The sequence below is a fragment of the Apus apus genome, chromosome 4, assembly GCF_020740795.1.
Source record: "Apus apus isolate bApuApu2 chromosome 4, bApuApu2.pri.cur, whole genome shotgun sequence".
Lineage (NCBI taxonomy): Eukaryota > Metazoa > Chordata > Aves > Apodiformes > Apodidae > Apus > Apus apus.
In genome coordinates this window covers 23,891,059-23,904,181 of record NC_067285.1, presented here as the reverse complement: position 1 = coordinate 23,904,181, position 13,123 = coordinate 23,891,059, and the positions used below count along the sequence as shown (strand labels likewise).

General features: G+C 33.5%; 1 protein-coding gene across 30 annotated transcripts in view; it reads left to right on the top strand.

Annotated features, from left to right (window-relative positions):
- KCNMA1 (potassium calcium-activated channel subfamily M alpha 1) overlaps nucleotides 1-13,123 on the top strand; it is a 452,424-nt gene that overhangs the window by 288,229 nt on the left and 151,072 nt on the right. For all 30 annotated transcript variants that reach the window (XM_051619774.1, XM_051619783.1, XM_051619775.1 and 27 more), the window contains exons 6-9: nucleotides 2,090-2,165; nucleotides 6,285-6,360; nucleotides 7,736-7,906; nucleotides 9,538-9,629. In XM_051619774.1, the coding sequence (XP_051475734.1) occupies nucleotides 2,090-2,165; nucleotides 6,285-6,360; nucleotides 7,736-7,906; nucleotides 9,538-9,629 (415 nt within the window). The remainder of the gene's footprint in view (nucleotides 1-2,089; nucleotides 2,166-6,284; nucleotides 6,361-7,735; nucleotides 7,907-9,537; nucleotides 9,630-13,123) is intronic.

The following is a 13,123-nucleotide window of genomic DNA, read 5'->3' as shown; positions in this document are numbered from 1 at the left end:
CTTCATATTTGAACCAGGTAATAACTGAGGTTTCTGAAGATCAAAATTTGATGCTTTCCATGTCATAATTCCATTAGCTATAAAACACAGACCCACAAGTACCATCCTAGACAAGACACAGAGGTTATAAGGTGATTGTAAACTCTTACAAGGTTTTTGGTTTGTTTGGTTTTAAATCCATAATGATTTGCTTCTTCCACAAAAAATACATTGAAGCCATAGTCTTTTTGTTCTATCATTTGATGTCTCAGCAACTAAAATATATCTTAGGTGTTGGTAGCGTTTGGAGATAGAAATTTCATTGTTAACTTTCATGTTTCTCAGGCTTCTTTCTGGAGCATTTTAATGGGTAATTGACCATCTAATTAACTTCATATGCAATGCAAAGCATTTGAAAGAAAGCATTTTTCTCCCAACAGGCACTTTTTCAAAAAGTCTATAGGGGGTGAAGTGAGGGAGACAGGTGGATGGAACAGAGCTGAGGAAGTTTAGGGTTGCTAGTAAAGGTGCTCTTCATTCCTGGCCAGCCATATCTCTTTGGATAGAAGTAGGAACTGTGGGGACTACTGCAAGTGGGGCAGAGGGACATGACTCTCACAGTTTCAATACTATGATCCAAAATGATAATCCTCTAACTGCAAACTGATCTGAAGTTTATAATTATTAAGCATTATTTTATAGACTTTTGTCTAGATCTCCAAATTCAGTTTTCAAGTTATAATGAATCTGCAGAGTTCCCTGCAGTGAGTAATTAGAAAGAAACTTAATAGCCACGTAATAAACAGGCAGAAGTGATTTTCTACTTTAAGGTTACTTACGTGCCTTAACAAGGCTACTTAATAAGGCTACTTACCAGCCTTCACAAGAGTAAAAATTTTATTAAACAGCTTTCCAAGAGTACTGCAGAAATAAAGCCATGATTTCAAGACTTTGCCACATGCATCTTTCCTCTTGAGAGGATCCTCTTGTCTCCACTGAGATGATGAAGGTTGTGACCAGGTTTATATTTTTGCCAGGACCTGTCTTCCCTTAAGTTTATAGAAATAAATAAGTGTTTTTTAGCACTGGAAGTGGTTAAAATTAATGTTAGTAAAAAGTAAGTATTAGAAGAACCTAGTCCAAGCTGTAATACTCACAATACCACGTTACACAACTTTTATATAACTCTTGGCTGTACTGTCCAATAAAAATTATCCTCAAAGCCTTATTTTAATTTTTTAAGCTGTGCATGTGTATAATACACAATGTACTTTTATTTATATGCCAAAGAACTGCAGCCATGTTATTTACTATCACTATAAGGCCCCCTTAATAATTTAAGCCCTTAATCTTCTATAGTAGGTTCTCTTGCCACACTCTGTATATCTCGCTGGCTTTGCAGTTGTCTGGGAATTACTATTCATGCAACCTGATTTCAACAAAAAATGCTATTTCTTTGTAAATATAGTTGCTTCTTTAATAGTCAGTGTAATTTATTCTTATAGTTATAGTCTGATGGAAAGACTTTTAGCAGATTTGTCAATTCTAAGAGAGAATGTGTCATACCTCTGTTCTCCTGCTAGAGTTTTTGGAAATTAGGGTGGAGATAAGGAGCATTATTAAAATAAAATATTTTACGTCATTAAGATTTAACAATTTAATCAGGCATATACACAGTCTCTTCTATCCAGGTTACCATATCTCTTGCCCATAATCTCATTTCTCACTAAGCAATATGGGAGCTTGGAGGACTGACTTTCAGATCCCCATGTGTTTGTGACAGCCTGGAGAGAAGGATGTGTGCTAAAACTACCAACAGAACCTTAGTGAGATTTTTTCCCCTTGGCTTTCAGCCTGTATGTGTCCTTCCATGGCTTTCTATGTAAACTAAGGCTTTCTGGTAGGACACGTCAGCTATTAGTAAAGTGTAAAACAATTTGGAAAAGGCGTGGTAAGGAACTTGGAACCCTTAAATATGGAAGAACATTTCAAAGGTATTTGATATTTTGTATGCTACCTATGTTGCTTTCATTGATCATTGTCATTGTAAATGAAATGTTTTTATATTTTGAATTATCCTTTTTTTTTTTTTTTCCTCTCATTACTGCAGGTTTAAGATTTTTAAGAGCCCTTAGACTGATACAGTTTTCAGAAATTTTGCAGTTTCTGAATATCCTTAAAACAAGGTAAGACCTTTTCTTTCATATTGTGTTAGTTGCATTGTTGACAGAACATAGGTTTGTGGTCCTAGTAATGTTATTTTTCTATTATGGAAAAAAATACTTGTTATTTGCACTTTAAGCCTTTTTCTGCTGATAAATGATTTATCAGTGTTAGCATCTTTTGACATGTGAGCAGTAGAAAATTTTATTTGATGTGTTGTTACATTTGAAATATCTGAGCAAGAATGAGTGCTGATAAATTAAGATCAAAGAATTACAGAACTCTTTACTGACTAAATATTGCTTCTTTGCACATCATCAGTCCACATTCTGCTGCCCTGGAAAAGCAGAAACTGCAATTTATTCAACAGAATACAACTAAAAAGTATTCTGAAAAATAAACATCATGGCTTTTATTTAGTTTTTTCTTAACTGAGCATCCTTCTTCACATCAAAAGCTTTAAAAAGTTTATTTTTACACTCAGCTCTTTTTGTATTGTGTTCATTGTCATTAGCATTTCTTTCAAAGAATATTTAAAATAGACCAAGTAACCCCCTGGCTTTCACTGATGCTTCAGAGTATTAATACATGAAAGTTGTGCAGAAGAAGCAAAACTTTGAACAGAAGATCACTTTGAAGGAAAAAAAAAAAAAAGAAGGAACTTTCCCATGCCTCACATTTGAAGATGCATTGCCTTTCATCATTCTCTAACATGCCCCAGCTGAAATATTGAGTCAGCTTCCAATAATTACTGTAAACTGAGTCCCATTCTGAAATCCTATGCTCTCTCCACCAGTTGCTGGTGGAAGTGTGAAGGCTTTATATGCAAGTGAACTCATTTACTTGCTGTATTAATTAGTATTGATAGATGCTTGAGATTTGTACACACTCATACTAAACAGCTGTTTCTTCAACCCTTAACCTTGAAACTATTCTCTTTGCTGTAAAAGTCTTACACTCTCGGTCTTGAGCTGTGTTACTGTAAGGAATCCAGTCCTTGTCAATTAAAGAAGTCAAAGAATGTGCAGTGAAGATGTAGTCCAGTAGCTTAGAGTGCTACCAGTATAGTAGGGAAAAGAGAGTAATTTGTGCAGGAGCTCAGAATATGCCATGAGTTTTTATGTAACACATAGAACATCACCAAAAGAAATGGCAGTCAATGGAAAAGTCCCATAAATTCAAAGGATTTTGGATAAAGGCTAAAAGCCCCTTTCAGAGTGGTGGATTTGTAAACTACCAGATCCATAAAAGAAGGGATACCATATTAGACACTTTCAGTGTATTTAGAGCTGAATTATTCAAAATTGACCTGTTCATTTAAATAGCGTTTTTCTGTTGCTAAATTTACTATTAGATTGGGTATCAACTTCTCTGTGATTATTTATATGAATGTTCAAATATCTGTAAAATCAAAATTTTGATTCTTAGAAAGCCTATAAAGGAGAACTTCTTTATGTTGACTGTTTTTGACTAGAGACATTTCAGTGTGTTAGGCATTAAAAAAAAATAACTACTGACAAGATGAGAAACTGATACAGTATAAAGAGCACTGCTGTGTTTTAATATTTGGAGCAATTAGACAAGAAAATATGTCCTTTTCCTTTTTCTCCCAGTAAACAAAAAGTTTTACTCTAACCTGTAAATTAAAATTAGTCCTGGAATTAGTAACTGAGATACAAGGATTAAAGGAGCATATATTATTCACTTACTAGGCAGAAAAGCCATACCAAACCCTGGGATCTGAAGGAAGAAGCTAAGCAATGCAAAAAATAGAGGCACTGAGAAGACTAATAACTTAGTGTGAGAATGTTAGCTAATTATTAGAATATCTGGAAAATTATTAGTTATATTTGAAAAGAACCTGTAAAGCAAAACAAAATGTTACTGTGACATATTAAAAGACCATATTTGTTTTGCTAATTTGAAATTAAATGTGTTTTATTAAATATTTTTTTTGTTCCATTGTTTTATGAAATAGAATTAGTTGCGTGGTGTTCAGTTGAAAATGTCTCTCCTTCAGTTCACAGCATTCTAGTATTTTTAAACAAAACTACAGAGGCTTAGGCAGGACTCACAGTAAAGGATTTTGCACAGATGTTGGGAAGAGCTTAACAAGCAGGAAAATGTTTCTGACTAATCCATCATCTATTTTTAGACTCTGGCAGAAACTCATAGAGGAGACATAAAGTGCAATATTTAATAAATCTGCAAAAATAAAACATACCAAGCAAGTAATGTAAATAGTTATTTTTTATGACTGTTGTAATTCACATGTATTACAGTAATATGTGGAGACCAACTGACACATTACTGCATCAGGATCCCATCCTGTTCAAAGTGCAGGAGGGTGATATTTAGCCTTTCATAACGGAGCTTTGCATGATTTCTACAATTCTGTTCAATCTAGGAAAATGATTTTTAGGGTCCTGTGCTATAACTGAATGTTATCACCAACAAAATATGAACCTTAATCAACCATACCTTAAGGAAGGGAGAAGTAGGGGATATGTGTTGATGTATGTGAATGCTAATTAATTGCAGAACTGCTAGTATATTGTCTTATTTTTGAGCACAGTATTCATTATGGCATCTGTCATATTACTCAACTGAATTTTTTCCTATCCTAGTTCCCACAGTTACTCACTTCATTAACTATATAACTCTTAAAAATATTGTTAATTAAGATGATCTCATTGATTTTCCAGGTTCATTTCTCAACTTTGTTTAGAAAACAATGCATTTTAATTCTCCTTAAAGTAGTTGTAAACATAAATATTTATTAATTCTACTGCGAAATGACTCTTTTTAACATTGACAATGAAATTTTCTGGTTTCTGTTCCTTTTGTAATGTATTGCTGTTATTAGGAATATGGAATTTGGAATGCATTGCTGTTATTGCTGTTGTTAGGAATAATAGCGATTTTTATGAGTAATTTTTCTTTCTTATAAATGTTTTCAAAACCAAAGGGGAGCTATTTCAAATACAATTCCATGAACAGGTCAGATTATTTAGACATAGTATCTCATGGACTTTAGTTCCTTGTGTATTTGTTGACTATTCTTTTGAAATTATAGTGATTTTTGTAAGAAGCGAGGAAACAACCTTTATGTATTTCTTCCACAAACTGAAATACGGTATTTTCCTGCTGAACTGAGCAAGGTTCTTGCTTCAATATCACTTCTGGCTGTAATAGGGAATGTATTGCCCAGTGGGACTAAAAAAGAGTTTGCAGAGTTTGATTGGTAGGTTTCAAATTTTATTTTTATTTTTTAGATGTGAAGTATTGTATGAAATACTGTAGCTCCATATGAATTTCACAAAGAAGCTCATAGGAATTCATGCAAGCAGAATAATATGAAAATTACTTGGGACTTTGTAAAGGAAGTGTAAAATACCTAAGTTATTTAATTTGGGATTTTTTTTTTTTTTTTTTTCACAAAGCATGACATTTACAGATTGGCAGATATAGTTCACTAACTATATCTATAACTGTAGTGAAATAGTCTTGCCCCGTAACCATGTATGCAAGTGTTAACATGGTGAGCATGTGACAGAAAACATCCTCTTGCTGTTAATTTTTAAAGCCTGCACACATCTGGGGTCGGAAGCACAGTGGATTTAGAGGAAGCATACAAGCTAAAGAAAAAATAAGTAATTTTTAAAAATCAGTCGATTGTATCTATAAACGCAGTGTTCAGCAGCTAATGCTACTTGGTATTGCTCAGTTAAATCATTGGACCTGTATGGATGTATTGCTGGGTTGTAGAATATTTACATGTTAATAGTTTCTGAGGTGTAATAGCAATGAAAAATGAGAAGGGGAGTGTACTGAGAGGCAACTGCTTTATTTGTTAAAAAGCATTATTTATTTCTCTTTGAATATGAGTACAGATGTAGCTAAGGTTTCCATTTGTCTTTCTTGATTTTTCTTTCAAGCTGTCTAAATGATGCAAAAGTGAAAGACAAAAAAAAAAATATTTTGCATAGGATTTTAATTATGGTTTTTAGGGAGGCTGTGTCTCTTCAGAAATAGTCATCAGATTCAGTCTAAAATACACAGTTGTATTCAAGTACGTTTTAAAAATGCATGATAAATTGTAGTTAAATTCCTGTTTGTTGTTGGGTTTTGTTTATTTTCAGTAATTCCATCAAGCTAGTGAATCTGTGCTCTATATTTATCAGCACGTGGCTGACAGCAGCTGGGTTCATACATTTGGTAAGTATATTTGAAAATATTTCATTGACTTTTTCTCATGGATCATCTGCTCTCTGAGCTAGCTTACTGCCTGAAATTACCTTGCTCTGGATAATCCCTTAACACATCTGTAGAATACAATTAAAAAAAAATAAAATCATAGCTTCCAGAATTTCAGGCTTCTACTCAAAACTAATTCCGAATACATCATTAACTTCAACAATAAAATACGAGACTTGAATTTATGCAAGTTCTTGACTGATAGCAACGTACCAGTAGGTGGCAATGTTTCCTAAACAACTACCCGGAGTGCCTCCTGAAAGGGGTTGGCAGAGCTGAAATGATACTGAGGTTCTGGGCTATCAATGGTTGTGCCAGAAAAAAAAAAAAAAAAAAAAAAAAAAAAAAAAAAAAAAAAAAAAAAAAAAAATTGTATTTCCAGAAGAACTAATGGGATTGCTGACATCCCGGGTAGCAATGTTTTAGATATTATTTCATTCTCTTTTGCTTTTAAATTTCAGATTTTTTTTTGTGTATCTTTCAGTCACTGATAACATAGATTTTTTACATAGTTTTGTATTCAACACTTAACAATACTTTAAAAATGTAAGATAGCAAGATGTAAGATGTAAACATGTATAATAGTATAGAAGTACGTATGAGTTCATAAATGTGAGTATATAGGTGTGTGTCAATTGTCTGTGTTAAACTAATACTTTTTACTTATTTGTTTGGTAAATATAATTAAAATATTAATTACATAGTTCAGCTTTTCCAATTTTGGGGGGAAAAAACCCACAACTTTTAAAAATTACATTGGGGGGATGCTAGTTTCTAGCTTTTTTAGTAACTTTTCACTGTGGAACTAATTTCTAGGGCATGTTCATTGTCACATGCATGTCACTTCTTGTAGAAGTAGCAGTCTATCACTAATCTTAACATGTCAGTAATGCCATTAATAGCTAGAGAATGCTTCAAAATAAAAATACTAAGATATGTGTTTGCATTACAAGTAAGATTCACTCTGAAAAAGTTCTGACCAAATTGATATAAAATTAATTTACCTGTGTTAATAAATTATGTTATTTAGTGGTAAATGGAAAATCTACTTTCCATAAATAGTATGAGTGGCAAGTTTATGTAAATTGCCAGAAGAACTATAATGCTAAATTTGGGACAGGGTTAGATTCTGTATTTGCTCAAAATAAATCACAGGAAAGCATCCAGATTTTAAGTTATATGCCAAATTATATATATACACACACACAGGCCTACATGCATATATCAGTAGAGTTAATTTGTGGAGCTCTAGCTGCATATGAATTTCAAAAAGAAGCCAATGGTGATCCATGTAAAAATACTGTTAATTCATTATACATTTTCTTTTACATTTTAGGTGGAGAACTCAGGGGATCCATGGGAAAATTTCCAAAATAATCAACCGCTAACATATTGGGAATGTGTTTATTTACTGATGGTTACAATGTCTACTGTTGGCTATGGAGATGTTTATGCAAAAACAACCCTTGGTCGCCTTTTCATGGTCTTCTTCATCCTTGGGGGATTGGTAAAAACTATTATTATCATTGTTGTTGTGATTACAATTTGTTATTATTATTATCATTATTATTGTTGTTGTTGTTGTTATCATTATTATTGTTATTATTATTATGTACCTTGAAACTTGATCCTGCATATCCTAATGCTGTAATTAAAGAAATAATATATCTGATTTTTTAAATATTTTGCCAGTTTGTCAAATTAATCCAGTTCAGTAAAGTCAGAATTTTTCTAATCCATTTAAATGAGTAATTAATGTGAATATATGGAGTGCATTAATATTTCATTTTCTAATATTATTTGTAGTCCTTTACTTTTTAGTGACTTTAGTGCAATTTTTTTGAGCCTGCTACTGATACTTAAAGGCACATTGCGGTTTCAGAAGTCCTACCCACCCTTCTGTGTTCCTTCCCAGAATTCCAACAAACAAAGTGGCTTTGGACTGCCTTAAAGAGCAGATTGCCTGGTTGAGATAATGGCAAATCACATTATCTATAATTTCAAACATCCCTTCATGTCATGTGGCAGAGTTTTAACTCACGATCTATCACATAGCCGTTACCACTCTGCTTTCTCATCAGCAAATTCTTGTGCTCTTTGTCCTGTATGTAGGTAGCACCAAAGCAACTTGTTGTCTTGTGTCAACTTTCTATTATTTATCAGTATTAGTAGTATTGTTAGTCACATTGTTGCAATGTTATTCTCTAACCTGAAAGGTTTATTTTAATGTTTATACTGTGCAAGGTTAGTGTTTTATAGATGACTCACAGCATATATTGTGCATATACATACATATGTATATTGTTTACTCTCATGTTGATGTCACATATACATACATCTAACAGATGTGCTATGTATCTAACTAATGTTATTAATGCTATATGTGAGACATGCAGAGATACATATATATGAGCATAAATCAATACATTTCCATCTCTGTTTATTGACGTATGATGACACGAACCATGTCAACTGGCAATAGCTCTTTGAAGTATCCGGCCACAAGGAAGTTGTTTGTTGGACTAAACATGGCAGAATAATTTTTATTTTCTCCTCAAAACCTTTTTTTCTATCACATGTTATTCTCATCCTTTTAAAAACATGAAATTTTGGAAAAGTTTTTTTTTTTGGGGGCATGACCTTTTTCTTTCTTGACAATGGGAGTAACCCTAACTTTATCTTGGTTTTGCCTTCTTTTGAATCCTAATCATGGAGGAAAGAAATTTTCTTTTTAAATAGAAATGTAACAGTAATACTTGTGGGTTTTGGTGTTTTGCAGTAGACCTTGGGTAGGTTTTTTCTCCTCCCCTCTTCAGGAAGAATTAGACATAACTCTGTTTTATGATACCAGCTTGAATTGATTTTGTTCTTGTTTTGTGTGCCTGTTTTTCCTCTTTTGACCATTTTCTTAATTTATGATGTGTGCACCTTCTCCAAGACCAACTGTTACATTGAGCCCTCTTGTTTTTATGGATAAGAACTTTTATTTTTTAAAATATTCTTTTTAAACAACTTCATAGATCTAATTCTTTTTCATTTTCAGATCTTAAAGACATATATCTTCTGAAAATATTCATCATCCCCCTTTCTTTGGCCTCTCTTTTTAGTCTTTTCTTCTGTCTCCTATCTTCTTCTTAGGCCATGTTTGCCAGCTACGTCCCTGAAATCATAGAGTTAATAGGAAACCGCAAGAAATATGGTGGTTCCTATAGTGCGGTTAGTGGAAGAAAGTAAGTATCCCAGGAGGCTCTGCTGCCTCTGCTGCAGTAGAACACTCTCTGCATGCCATTTTCTTTTTTTTTTTTTTTTTGTTCTTTTGTTTCATGCATGTAGGCAATGTTTGCTCGCTACGTGCCAGAAATTGCTGCTCTCATCCTTAATCGGAAGAAATACGGCGGGACTTATAACTCAACCCGAGGCAGAAAGTAAGTCAAAAAAGACCAGGTGTGGTTGTGTGACTTTAAAGAGCCCCTGAAGGTGGTAATAGCTGACTCACAGCTTGTAAGGCTGTATTTCTTGACATCAGATGTTACCACTGGAGAGTTGTCACACTATAATTAGAGACCTGGGCTATGCTACGGTATAAGTCACAACATTTTGTCCCTACTTCAAGAGAACCTGGTTACCACTAGGACTACACTTACATATCTTGTAAAAAAAATGCTGCTATTGCATGTGCAGTTAGCTTCTGGAACAAGGTTGCCTTGTCACTTCACAGTTTTGAGCATCAGATTATCATGTGGTCAGCTCATAACTAAGCAACAGTGATAATTCACATGATTTTCAAACAGCTCTATGGAAAAAAGGGAGTGCAAAGTACAAATATGAGTTGATCAGGTTATTCCATTAGTCTGACTATGTCAGAATTCTGTTAGTGCTGTTTCTCATTGTTCAAACAGGAGATTCAGATATCATGCAGCTCCTGTTGACTTCATATGAATATGACAAACACTCAAAATTTTAGGATTTGAAAGCGATTCTCTTCACACACTGTATAAAGCCTATGCTAAGAAGAGCAGGTAGTCAATATAGTATGGAAAAAAAAATACACAAAACAAAACCCAAAAAAACCAAAAACCAAACCCGTAAACAATTGCTATTTTTTCCCTGGTAGCAAAAGGTAAATTTTATTGGACCACATTAGCTCATTATATTTCTATTGAAAGGCTGCTTGCTTTCTTGACCAAGTTAAAACCAGCCCTTCCTGGCATTCCCAACATGGGAACCTGCTGGCATATAGCCTTTAGTGAGCTAGATGTACTTGGCAATATAGTTGTTTCTCCTCTATGTCACCTTTAGTGTTGCCTTCTTTTGTTTCATTATGCATAATTGTGACATTCACTGGTAAAGATAGATTTGTCCCAAAAACCTACTCATACAGAATCCTATCCGTGTGAGATAAAAAAGCTACTGCAAGCAACACATCTAATTAATTGTCCTACTTACTTTAAGAAGATACGCTTCTTACTTTATTCCTTTCAAATCATCATCCATGCATCATTTTATAAATGTCGATTATGGTTTTATCAAGTTGTTTCTCTGTGGAGCAGAAAGACTGTAAATGTCCCACAGAGCTAATTCTAGAGTACTGTTTTACATCACTGGGTAGATATATCAAAGTTTTTTCTTTGGTTATAGCTTATACTATTGTACATTCAATAATACTCAAACGATGAGATGACACAATTGAGAACTTCAATACTTTCAATTTTTGAGAAACTCTCAAATGTCTAAATATTTTTTACTGTAAACACTAATGTTGGAAATTTGTATTATAATTCACTTATCCAGATTAAAAAAAAAAAGCCTTAAGTTATTTCTGAGATACCATAGTATCATTAATTTACCAAAATGTTTACTTGTGACAGAGGCCTACTCAGGTTCATATTTGTACTCATACTTTTTTTCTCAAAGAGAGATTTTCAGACACAGAACTTGCACCTCTGTTTTTGAGGCTTCAAAGGAAAGGAGTTATAACAGAGGGGAATATGGTTAAAAACAATTTTACATAGAGAGTTTTAGTCTCTCCCCTTCTCCGTTGTCACTAGTACCCAGCATTGCTCAAGATGTCTCTCAACTTGGACCTGATCTTCAGCCAGAACCCCACATTCTGAAAAGCTCAACACCAGATTACAGGCTTCTGCAAGCTTTGGGGCGTGCTTATTTTATTATTTTTTTTTACCTTTTCTTTTTGTCTTAATTTACATGCAATATCTTTTTTTAGCTTGCTCTGTTGGCATTGCTTTTTCTGCTGATCTCTACTGCCCATGTAACTTGCATATGAAACTCAGCTCTGTTACCAGCATATAAACTGTGGGATTTACTTTATGCATTGTTTTCTGGTTCGATTAGCAATTACTCAGTAGTTTAAAGACATCTCTTGTTCATGTGGGTCTTTCATCAAAGAATCTAAGCTTGGGAACTGCACAGCAAAAAGGCATTAGCACCCCTTGTTTGATGTTGCTTTTGCAGTCAGTAGAACAAGACTGATGAAATGTTATGTTTGGCCAAAATTTAGATTTTCATTTGGAATTCAGTGTTGAGAGAATGCATTGTCAGAACCAATAAATTTTCCTTTGCTTGGGATATGGGCATGTGGTAGTAATTAGCAATGTAAGGTCTTTAGTTGAGCAACCATAGATTCTGGCAGCAAACATAGTGAGAATCTACAGTTGTTCTATTCCTGACAGCAAAAAGTTTCCAGATAAAATTAAATGCATGTACAAAATTAAAGCAGCTCAATTTTACTGAAAGAGGTTGTTCCAGCTCTTAAAACAGCAAATGTGCATACTTTTAAAATTTCTCCAATGTACATAAATATATGGAATCTGTTTTGTAGCATTTATATATATGTTTATACATGTTGCCTCATGAACTGTGTCTGTGGGCTAACATGCTTCTATATGATTATTAAACATTTAGGTGGGGAGTTAAAATTAACATATGATTATGTATGGTTTGAGGAATGCATTACATCCCTTTTAATACTGAGGAGAGCCTTACTGTAGAATTGTAACTGTCAAAGCAGCTCGTATGTATGCATAGAAATTATTTCTACAAAAATCACTCACTGAAGAAGAGAAAAAAACAGCACACCAACAAGATTGATCTCACGTTTCATTTTGTGTTTCAGACAATAAAGTCCCCAAAGGACTTATCAACTATATAGGAATCATTTTGCAAAATAAATGAGCTTAGTTCTCTCTTAGGTGACACACATACATACACAGTTTGCAACAGAAGGAGTCTGTAGGCCATATGCAATTATCAGTAGTTAAATTTAATAGACACTAGGTAGTTTTGTCACAAAATTCCACGGGGAATTTAAAATTTTAAATTTTGTTTATAATCTCTGTTTTGTAATACATTTACGTAATGAGACTTCTGAGGTCTCACAGAACACAAAGCAGGAATTTTATTATAGTCTTTGATTGAAGTTTCACCTGTTAAGTAAACAGCAGTACTCACTGTTGCACATATGCCAAAATGCATACTGATATATCTATATAAAATGTAACTGAGACCAAACATACACATTTAATTACAAGTAGGATAATGACTTTGGCACAATTAGAACCTACTGAAAATAAAAAAATAAAAAAAAAAAGAAGAAAAAAAAAAGTTACCAAGAAAGGTAACAATTCTTGTCTTGAATTTCAGAATTGTGAGCAATGAGATCTGCTCTATAGGTATTGAGATTACTGGTAAACAGCTGTATTGCTAC